The sequence below is a fragment of the Thalassophryne amazonica genome, chromosome 17 (genome assembly GCF_902500255.1).
Source record: "Thalassophryne amazonica chromosome 17, fThaAma1.1, whole genome shotgun sequence".
Taxonomy (NCBI): Eukaryota; Metazoa; Chordata; class Actinopteri; order Batrachoidiformes; family Batrachoididae; genus Thalassophryne; species Thalassophryne amazonica.
In genome coordinates, this window is record NC_047119.1 from 30,397,740 (window position 1) to 30,409,648 (window position 11,909).

The 11,909-nt window shown below is 39.1% G+C and overlaps 1 protein-coding gene across 1 annotated transcript; it reads right to left on the minus strand.

The window, feature by feature from the left end:
* Nucleotides 1–41: 41 nt before the first annotated feature.
* On the minus strand, nt 42–11,312 carry LOC117529740 (E3 ubiquitin-protein ligase TRIM39-like). The gene is made up of 2 exons (XM_034192594.1): nt 11,200–11,312; nt 42–1,701 (listed from the first exon to the last, which is right to left on the minus strand). Exon 2 carries the CDS (start codon nt 1,690–1,692, stop codon nt 316–318), a length of 1,377 nt encoding a protein of 458 aa, XP_034048485.1. The 5' UTR covers nt 1,693–1,701; nt 11,200–11,312; the 3' UTR covers nt 42–315.
* Between the last annotated feature and the right edge of the window lie 597 nt (nt 11,313–11,909).

The window sequence follows — 11,909 nt, forward strand, 5'->3', positions numbered from 1 at the left end:
CAGTAAAAATGTAGTTTTGCATTCAATAACAAGTTTTTTAGAACACAAATTCAAATGTTTATTTTATTCAGTGTGATTGACAGGACAGATGATCAGAGGGGCGGAGGTTTTACCACCATAATTCAGACAAGGACAAAAAAATGGGTAGATTTTCTGAGTGAAGGAGCAGCCAGTAAAGGAGTAAAGAAGATCTGCAGCATCAACATCATAAAAGGAGATCAGACCCTCCTCATAATCCACAAACACCCCGACCTTCTCAGGCTGAGACCTCACAGAGAGACGGACTGGAGGGTCAGAACGAGCTTCATACTCATTTTAATTCCTCAAGCATATTGTCCAGTAACCATCCTGAGGTCTTAATGTAATGTCTCCTTTCCTGTTGACGGACTCTCTGGCCACTCCTAAAGTCCACTTAGTCTTCCCTTTAACCTGAACCTCAAAATAAAATCTTCCTGCAGAGAAACTCTGCTTTACTAAAATACAAACACAAAGTGAATATCTCTTTGGGTTGTCTGGGAGATTCTTCCGTTCATCACCATGTTTTACTTGTTTTCCATCATCAGACAGGATGAGGTAAGGATGTGCTGTATCAGGATCCAGAGTCACATCCACTGCATACTGCTGGACCCTCTTCAGTTCAGCTTCACTCAATTTCTTCTTCATGTCTTTTCTGATGGTCTCCTCCAGCTGACTCACAGCTCTCATCACACTCCCCTCATATGACGGTGGATGGACTCTGACCTCAGTCCAGTCCTTAGTGGGTGGAGCAGGGCTCAGGGACTGGAAGCCTTGGAGGAGGTGGAGGTGGTCTTCAGACTGTGAGAGCTGCTCCACCTCAGAACTCCTCTTCTGCAACTCAGAGATTTCACGTTCCAGCTCTGTGATGAAGCCTTCAGCCTGGTCCTCTGTCATCTTCTGCTTCTCCTCGATGGCGTCAAGGAGCTCATTCAGACCTCTCTGAACAGACTCCATCAGAGCAGTGAAGATCTGAACACCAGCTGATTTCTCTTTGCATTTTTTCTGGCTGAGCTCAACTGACTGTTTGATCTCCTGAATCTTCAGTCGTCTCTTCTGGATCATCTCCTGAATTTCAGCTTCTGTCTTCGGCAGCTCAGCCTTTGTTTCTTCATATTCATCTTTCAGAGGAACAACATCATGTGACTTGTGGTCTTTAATGATACAGAGCATGCAGATGAGTGTCTGCTCGTTCTTGCAGAACAGCTCCAGCAGTCTGTCGTGTTTTTCACATATTCTACCTTCCAGGTTCTTCACAGGGTCGATCAGCTGATGTCGTTTCAGGCGTGATGTTGTCAGATGAGGGTCCAGGTGAGTCTCACAGTAGGACATCAGACACACCAGGCAGGACTTCAGGGCCTTCAGTTTGGCTTCAGGACAGACGTCACAGAGAACTTCTCCTGTTTCAGCAGATTGTTGCTTTGAGCTGCTGCTGACTTTCTGTTTGAACTGATCAACCATCTCAGAGATGAAAATATTGACCTGCAGCTCAGGTCTTGTGTGAAAAACTGTTTGACAGTTGGGACATTGACAAGGAACGTTAATGTCCCAGTGTTCAGTGATGCACTTTTTACAGAAGTTGTGTCCACATGATGTGCTAACTGGATTGGTGAAAACATTCAGACAGATGGAGCACAAGAACTGATCTTCAGAAAGCAGACAGCTGGCAGCAGACATGTCCACACCCTGAGAACACAACATTAAAAACAAAACTGGAATAAGATTGTTGTTTATTTTGGGTTGAGCATCATGAACTATGATTCTTGTAATTGTGAGAAAAAAAAACAAAAGTTCCAGTTGTCAATTATCATCACATTTTTGTATCCATCCATCCATCCCTCCATTTTCTTCTGCTTATCCTAGGTTGGGTCGCGGGGGCAGCAGCTCAAGCTAAGCCGCCCAGACCTCCCGATCCACACACACCACCCCCAAGCCAGCTGAGAGACGTAGTCCCTCCAGCGTGCTCTGGGTCTTCCCCAGGGCCTCCTCCCATGGAACATGCCCAGAACACCTCTCCAGCGAGGCGTCAAGGGGGCATCTGGAAAAGATGCCCGAGCCACCTCAGCTGGCTCCTTTCGACGTGGAGGAACAGCGGCTCGACTCCGAGCTCCTCCCGAGTGAAAGAGCTCCTCACCATATCTCTAAGGGAGTGCCCAGCCACCCTGCGGAGGAAACTCATCTCGGCCGCTTGTACTCGCGATCTTGTTCTTTTGGTCATGAGTCAAATCTCATGACCATAGGTGAGGGTCGGGATGTAGATCGAGTGGCAAATTGAGATCTTTGCCCCCCTGCTCAGCTCTCTCTTCACCATGACGGTTCAATACAGCGATTGCATCACTGCAGACGCTGCACCGATCCGTCTGTCAATCTCACGCTCTATCCATCCCTCACTCGTGAACAAGACCCCGAGATACTTAACCCTTTACCTACTGAGGTTATAAATGGACGATTGGTTATAATTTTTTATTATAGCAATAAAATTAAGAAATAATGTTCTATGTTTGTGTGCTTTGGTACCCTTTTCCAAGGGTACCATAATTTCAATTATATTACACCTGATTAACTATTTATACACATTATTGGTACGTTTTAGCATTTAAAATGAGAAAAAACACAAAAACAAACTTGATTTTTTTTTCAGTTTTTTAGTGAAAAATGATTGTTATGTAAAGGAAGTTTGGATTTCACATTTTTAACAGGAAGCTGTATGTGTTTACAATCAAAATAATTAATTTTGTGTGTGTAGAACTCAGAAACAGTGCAGAAACAGTGCAAAAGTAAACATTTTACAAGGTGAAAATATGCAAAAAGTAACCAATTTTAAAGTGCAGAACGAAACAATATGAATAACAACAAAGTGCAAAACTATATATAAATATATCAGTTATTATCTGTATTATTAAAATGTGCAATAAATCACTCTTTTGATCACTCATTTTGTGCAAAATTATACAATTTGAATAAAACAATAAAGTGTCAAACTATATATAAATATATAACCAAGAATCAAAATTAGATATATTTTATGTTCAAATGAAATGCATATCTGACACTTAGTAAATGGTATAATAACACCTATACAATACTCTCTCTTTTTCAGTACAACATCTAAACTTTGAAGTCCGTTTCCTGTCCATTTCTTTTTGAGATTACTCACCACATTAAAAGAATCTAACAAAGTAAAATTTTGATCGAGAATCTGGATTTGGATCACCTCCAAAATTCTGTGGAGTCTTCCATGTCCTAATATCTATCGTGGTGGCACGTTGACTTAGTGGTTAGCACTGTTGCCTCACAGCAAGAACTTAATGGGATCGATTCCCACCTGTGGCCTTTCTGTGTGGAGTTTGCATGTTCTCCCCGTGTTTGCGTCGGTTTCCTCCCACATGCAGGTTAGGTGAATTGGAAACTTTATAATTTTCAGGTTTTCCGTCGAAAGAGATCTCGACCTCAATGGGACTAGCCTGGTAAAATAAAGGGTAAAAAAAAAAAAAATCAAATCTATGGTGAGAATCTGTGAAGTCATTTAAGCGTAATCCTTCAGAATCAGAATCAGAATCACCTTTATTGTCATTGCACAGCGATCAACACAACGAAATTTGCTTCTGCATCCTCAAAAACAATGACCACCCTCAAACACACTCACCCATACACATACTTCAATAAATATTGAAAAAAAAAACATCAGGAGATTTTGGTTGGGGAGCTCGGAGACAAACATAACTCGTATTGCACTAATCCCACATTGTCATTATCCCATATTACACTTATCCCATGCTGCACATGTCCCATATTGCATCAATTAACAGTAAAAAATACCCAACTTACTAAAACCCCTTAAATAGCATAAAAACAGTAATAAATATACCTAAAATTAAAAAATAATTAAAACAATTATTGCACATGTCCATCCTTATTTTAATTAGAATAATGCAATTGTTTCAACTGAAGCTTGGGCATGTCTGTTCAGTTCTGTAACAGCTCGAGGAAAGAAGCTGTTTTTCAGCCTTGTGGTGTGGGCTTTAAAGGCCCAATAACGCCTGCCGGATGGAAGCAAAGAAAAAAGGTGATGTGAGGGGTGTGTTCCATCCTGTAGAATACTGCTTGCTCTGCGGAGGCAGCGAGTCCTAAAAACATCATCCAATGAGGGCAGAGGAAGACCAATGATCTTTTCTGCCGTTCTTATGACTCGTCTGATGGATTTCTTATTGTTTTCAGAACAGTTTGCAAACCATGCTGTAATGCAATAGGTTAAAACACTCTCGATGGAGCAATGATAAAAGGCCTTGAGCAGCTCAGCCGACAGGTTGTTCTTCTTCAATGCTCGTAGAAAATAAAGCCTCTGATGTGCCTTTTTGACCACAGCAGATGTGTTAACTTCCCATTTAAGATCCTCAGTGATCCAGGTGCCCAGAAATTTAAAACAAGAGACCCTTTCTACTACCTCACCTTTGATGGTTAAGGGAGAGGGGTCATCCTTGCGCTTCCTGAAGTCAACTATAATCTCTTTGGTTTTCTTGACATTCAGGGTCAAATTATTTTCTGTGCACCATTCAACTAGCCTTTCAACTTCATCTCTATAGGCTGCCTCGTTGCCGTTGAAGATCTGTCCCACCACAGCATTGTCATCAGCAAATTTTTTTATCATGTTTGAGGGATGGGTGGGAATACAGTCATATGTATAGATGGAATAAAGCAACGGACTTAGCACACAGCCTTGTGGTGCGCCGGTGCTAAGAGACAGACTGGAGGATAGATGTGGGCCCAGTTTGACAGCCTGTGGGCGGTCAGACAGCAAATCCTTAATCCATGCACATAAGGTTTTGCTAAGGCCTAGGTTGAGGAGCTTTGTGACCAACTTACTGGGTACAATTGTGTTGAAAGCAGAACTGTAATCTATAAAAAGCATTCTCACACTTGCACCTTTATTGTCGAGGTGCGTTAAAGCTGTATGGAGAGCTGTGATGATAGCATCCTCTGTGGATCTATTTGCCCTATAGGCATATTGATTCTGGTCCAGATTAAGGGGAAGGACAGATTTTAAATGCTTCATCACCAGCCTCTCAAAGCACTTAGCCACAATAGGAGTAAGGGCCACCGGTCTATAGTCATTCATGGTTCTGATGTTACTTTGTTTAAGCACTGGAATGATGGTGGCTGCTTTGAAGGAAGTTGGTACAGTACCTTTGAAGAGAGATCTGTTAAAAATATCCGCAAAGACATCTGCCAACTGGTGGGCGCAGTCTTTAACCACCCTTCCTGGAATTCCATCAGGCCCCTCTGCCTTCCTAGTGTTCACAGACTTAAAGATGTGCCTCACCTCCTCTGCCGAAACAGTGAGTGGATAGTCTGTGTCAGCAGAGGGGTGGGGAATAGCTCCGTTGTTAAGCCCTTTTATTTCAAAACAGGCATAAAAATGATTGAGCTCCTCAGCCAAAGCTTCAAAGGCTTTTTTTTAGGTGAAATCTTGATCCAGAATCCGGATCTGGATCACCTCCAATATTTAATAGTGTCTTCCATGCCCTAATAATCTATCTGTGGTGAAAATTTCGTCAAAATCCGTGCAGTGCAGACAGACAAATAAATAAATAAATAAACAGCTGATGATGTTATTATGGCTTGGCGGGCGTCAAAATTTTATGATCCTGTCGTGAAAATGTAACACATTTCATGATGGTATCATGAACTAATAGTTTGCAGCTGCAACTGCAGCTCTTTTGACCAACTGTTACTTTTGTTTCAGCTGTAATGTGACGCTGACAAGCTGCCATGTGGAGATGAGTTTAGTGCAGAGAGACTTGAACATGTTCAAACTCGTCACCACACCCTGATGAGTGCCAGGAACTGTCCCGTGTGGGGTGAAGGGTCAGTTGCTCAGACTGACGTTTGTGGCAGATATGTGCAAGTTGGTGTGGCACATCCCAGGAAACAATTTGATGTCAGAAAACATCTTTGAAACATTTTGGTTTGGTTGATAAAACATTTTGGGAAACGTTTTAAAAACAAAGTTTAGAGTCTCCGAAACAGTTTGAAAATGTTTTGTGGCAACGTTTCCAAACTGTTGCTTTCAATTTGTTAAATGCACTGTGATTGGTCTGTTTTGGCCATGTGGCTCTCACAGGTGGATTTCCAGCCAATCACAGCTTACTTTACAAATCCTGGTTCCAAAATGATGATGTCACAGCTCTGACATCATCAAAAGCTGACAGGTGTTGGTGTGAAATGCAGCCAGTATTTACATGATGATGCAGCAACTCCGCGGGCAATAGTGGTGTGTGGTGTGGGGCTTCTGTCGCTGTGTGTGATGGGGCGAAGAGCTGCAGCATTCTGTTCATGAACTCTGAGGGCTTGCTGTCCTCCAGCCTGTGCAGAGAGAAGAGCCTGCTGACCCTTTCAGTGTCTGACAGTTCAAAGATTTTGAGGATGTGATCCTTGTTGGCTGCGTATTTCTTCACATGGGGGGGGGTCTTTGCAGGAGCATGATCAGCCTCGTTGCCATGGAGCTGCTGAGGGCCAAGATGATGTAATAATATTTTGTGTCATCTGCGGTGATGTGTGTGATGCGTGTGATCCAACGTGCACGCAAGTCTGTGGTGAAGTGATCCATTAAAGAAATGGTCATAAAAATGCAAATTACCCAGAATACTCCATTGAGAATAACAAGACCATAGACAATATGGTTGAATATGGTAAATGTGGGTCCAGAATTGGCGGCTAAAATCAAGGAGCCAGGGATAGCAGAGGGTGGGGCTAATAGTAGTATGGAGAAAAGAAATCCAAGCACAATCTTTCTAAAAGCAGCTGATGAAAAACAAATCATAAATATCGTAAGAAATCTTAAAGAAAAAACATCCACTGATTGGAATGGCATAGACACATACAGTAAAAAAAGTTATTGAAGGAATTGCCAAGTCACTAACCCATATTTGCAACTTCTTTTCAATCTGGGGAATTCCCCAACAAAATGAAAGTAGCAAAAGTAATACCATTGTTTAAATCTGGAAATAGACACCATTTCATGAACTATAGGCCTGTTTCTTTGCTCTCCCAATTCTCCAAGATACTCGAAAAACTTTTTAATGACAGACTGGATATATTTATTGAAAAACATCATTTGCTGCCCAAGAATCAATATGGTTTTGGAGCAGGCAGATTAGCAGCATTGGCAGTCATACATTTAATAGAAGAAATCACAAATAATGTTGATAATGGAAAACTTGCTTTGGATGTATTCCTTGATCCTAAGCAAAGCTTTTGACACTATTGATCATAAAATATTATTAGCTAAAATGGAAAGGTATGGTATTAGAGGGATTGGGTTGAGCTGGCTGAGGCGCTATCTAAGAAACAGGAAACAATATGTACAAATGGGTGAACACAAATCACACTACATGGATATCACTTGTGGGGTACCACAAGGGTCAATATTAGGACCTAAGCTGTTTATTTTATACATCCATGATATATGTAATGTTTCAAAATTATTGAGTTTTGTACTGTTTGTTCCGGTGACAGCTTGCAGCAGATTTTGGAACTGATCACGACAGAAATGAATAAAGTAAAATTATGGTTAGACAAAAACAAATTATCATTGAATTTTGAGAAAACAAAGATGATGTTGTTTGGAAGAAATTCCATGAATGTTCATGTAGACCTGATTATAAGCAATACATACATAGAGTATATCAAAATAAATTTCTTGGAGTAATCATCGACAGCAAAATCAACTGAAAACCTCATGTAAGCCACGTTAGATCAAAACTGGCAACACGTACTGCAATTCTGGGGAGAGCAAAATACATACTGGACTATAAAGCCTTACATATACTCTCCTGTTCATTATTATTTACCATATCTATCTTACTGTGTGGAAGTAAGGGGAAACAACTACAAAAGCACCCTGCAGCCACTATGCATACTACAGAAAAGAGCAATAAGGATAATAAATAAAGTGGGATACAGAGAACACACCAACCCACTATTTGTAAAATCAAACATTTTGAAGTTTATGGATTTGGTCAAATTTAAAACATCACAAATCATGTACAAAGCCAGAAACAATTTACTACCAAAAAAATACAAAATCTATTTTTGGAAAGAGAAGGTGGCTATAATTTGATAAGAAAACTGAATTTCAAAAAGAATAGAAGTTGAACTCATAAGAGAAGGATGCGCATATCAATCTGTGGGGTGGATTTGTGGAACAGTTTGGAGCTGGAGCTCAAGCAGAGCACCAATATGAATAATTTTAAAACAATGTACAAAAAATCTATATTAAGTGCTTACAGTGTTCACTAAAGTATTTAAAAGTTTAAAAGAAACTGATGTTTACCAGTACAGGTGATTAACTGTGATTGATTTCGTTCATAGTCTGGAATGTTTTATTTTTAATGCAGTATAAATAGATTAGAGCATGTAAAAGCTAGATAGCTTCAGCCTAGAGCCTTTTTCATTCAGCTACATGTTTTATTTTTTCAGTATATTCATGATGTGTTTTCTTTTTTAAAATTTTTATTCTTTTTTATTTTTATCTATTCATTCATATATTTTCTGTCATTGTATGAGTGTGCTGATTGAATAAACTTTCATCAATCAGTCAATCAGTTATCAGACTCTGAACTTTGTGATCTGACGTTACGAGCCGTGAGGAGACAGCAGTGGCTCATAGTACAGCGATGTGTTCTGTACAGCCGGCAGGAGTGAACTGAAAAAGAATTTGTTTTAATTAACGGCAAGGGCTACATGCGACAGTACACACACATGAAAAGCAAACATACACAGCTGCAAATCTATAAATGCAACGACACGTGATTACGCAGGAAAAACGCAGAGTATGCGCACATTTCAGTCATACTCTAAAGGCAACTCTACATTTGGGCCGGTGTGAAAGGGGCTTACTGAACACCTTCCTGAACCATTCTGAAAACAATTTGTTAAGATGTTTCATCAAAATATTTTCAAAATGCATTTTTTAGACTGAACCTTTGTAAAACCAAAGCAAGACATTTTGGATCCGTTTTGTGTTTCCTGGATGTTACACGCACCTCTAAACACCATGCCCACACCTTCTGTGTCAGAGCGGCTTTACAGTGAACTTAAAAACCAAAAATAAAATCTGGCATTGAAAAGTATTATTATGAATAAATTTCAGAATAAAATATATTCCATTTTGAATGGTGTATTTTGATTTTCTGTTTTAATATCACAGTCTTCAGTATTTGTAACTTGAATGTCTCTGCTGAGATGAATGATTGTATCTACAAGTTCCGCACTTCCACTGCAGACACACATTTTTTAAATTAATTGCACACTACTTGTTCCACAGTACTCTCACCAACTTATACACTATTCTCTCCACTTACATAACCACACTACACTCTTCCCCGTCTATTTTTTTTAATGATTCTATCCCATTTTAATTTTATAAGTTGTTTGTTGGTGCAGACAAAAGACATGTGATCAGTGATTGAGTGGTTGTGACTTTGATGCAGTGACTGATGAAGTGCTTTTATTAGGTAAAAATGATGATTTCCTTTAAAGAGTGTTCCAGTATAAAATGTGTCCAGTTTTTACATATTGTATCCAAAAATAATCAAAAGTATTTTTCTAGCAATCCTAAATGCTCCCTCCATTTTTTTATGTATGTACATCACTACGTGTACTAAAAAAGCAAACTTTTATTTAATTTAAACTTTCAAAATGACAAGGAAACGCACGGTCCATTGATAGGAAAATCAAAGAAAAGTTTGCAGAGCACTAAAAGGAGGAAAATATTACCAGCTGAAGAAAATGAAGAACTGGCAACGCAAAGGGAACAAATGAAAAAGTCATAGCCAAAAACTGGTGAAGAAAAAGAAGGAACTCCTGCAGGATAAAAGAAAAAGGGCATCCAAGCTGAGGAAAGAAAAGGTTAATCCAAGAAGTGCCAGACAAAGAGCTGCTGACATCATTTATGTAAAAGACAATGTAACAAAAATATTTTCCGGGAAACTGGGGCATAGAGAATCAGTAGCTATATCTCCAAAACTACATATATATTTGCAGCAGTTATGCTATATTTTTTTGCATAACGACATCCCATTATAAATTAGTATATTGTTTGTGGATACACTAAGGGTAAAACTAAGTGGCAAGTGAAGTCAGCTTTTCCTATCAAAAGTAAATTTTGTGGATAAATGGTAAATGGACTGCATTTATATAGCGCTTTTCCATCTGCATCAGATGCTCAAAGCACTTTACAAATAATGCCTCACATTCACCCTGATGTGGATGTCATTGTCTTTGTATTTATGTCTCACAACTGATGAGCATGTGTTATGTCTTCTCCAGACTATCAGCTATTTGATAACATGACTCGTGTGTGTCACATGCACCCGTCCCAGGCACAGTGAATTAGTCTAGAAGGTGATTTACTAAGCCACAGTATCAAGTGGATAACAAATATTACTTGTTGAAGCTTATACATTTATTTTTCCATGAATTATTTCTATAATTTGTGAATATAAACAACTGTTTTCACATTTGGACAGAAATGATGACACGTGTATTTATAATAGTTTTTAAAGACACTCACACATTACAAAGCTGGTTTGCTGGATTATAGTTTGTATATGCATCAGCAAATATTTAATCATTTTGAAGAAATCTTTATAATCGTGTTTTTTCATTATATTCTAAGTGGATTCACTGTGCTCCGTGAATTAGTGTCCGGGGCACAGTGAATCGAAAATTTTCAAATCAATTTTAAACACCTGTAAATTACACTTGGGGAGAAATAAATAACAGCCTTATAAACAGTAACTTGCTGTATTAAATCCTCAACAAAATGACCTAAACCTATGCATAATGTGTTTATGCTGCCACAAAACAACATTTCTGATCCACTGTGCCCCGGCTTCCCCTAAATAAAGAGACTTTAACATGATAATATTTTAGTTTTCCCTTTTTAATAGTTATGATCAATAGCTGCTTTTACCGTCACATAGTGACAGATAGAAAACACATGAGCTGAAAATAAATTGCAATTTTCTTTTGTTATTCTGTTATTGTGATTCATTTCTACATTTCGGTTCTTTTGTTGTCGTCCATAACAGTCTGATCTCTAACCACGCTGAGACACACAACTAAAACAACAATCAAAGTTCCAATATATTTGGACCTAACTGTGTTCTCGTCTGTACTCACCAGTGTTTGTGTTTGACAGAGACTCTGCTGAGTTGTTGAGTAAAACCTGGAGAATTAAAACTCGTAAAGACAAACTAAAGTTGCAGCTCTTCTGTGAAACTCACCAACTGTCACCAAAACCTGTCTTTGCAGTTTTGCTCCACCTCTTATGTGAAACTCACCGTCACTTTCATTTCTGGTGAAATGTGACGTTCGCACGATTTAACAACCCTGTAAGTCTGATGCACAAACTTTCATGGGCTTTTATTTCCTCAAATATATGAGACACAGATTATTTTCTTTTCAAATACTTACCCCCCCCCCCCCCCCCCCCCGCCCGAATGTCCTGTGGTTGAAAATACTTTTAATATATCATGTGGATGTTTGCAGAATTTCCACCTCAGATTTACAAAGTGGTTAAAAAGTGCTGACCGAAATGTGACGCTGAAAATCTGTCTTTGTCGTGTTGCTCCGCCTCTTGCTGTGCAGGTGGATCAAAGCCAACAACAATTCTTTAGTCAGGTCAAAGGTCAGCTCACTGTCTGACCTCAAACTGACATTTTAAGGACCATTTAAAAGTGTGTTTAAGAAACAATTTCAGAAACACAATAAGAGAAACTCACTGTCATAGATCAATATTTTTAATTCAGTAACTGGATACAGTGACACAACTGATCATTACAGATTTTATTATTATTATCATTTATTATTGTTTCATGTTTTATCAGCAT

Excerpts from the sequence above, each read along its gene's own strand:
- LOC117529740 (XM_034192594.1), bottom strand. The coding sequence starts at position 1,692 with ATGTCTGCTGCCAGCTGTCTGCTTTCTGAAGATCAGTTCTTGTGCTCC.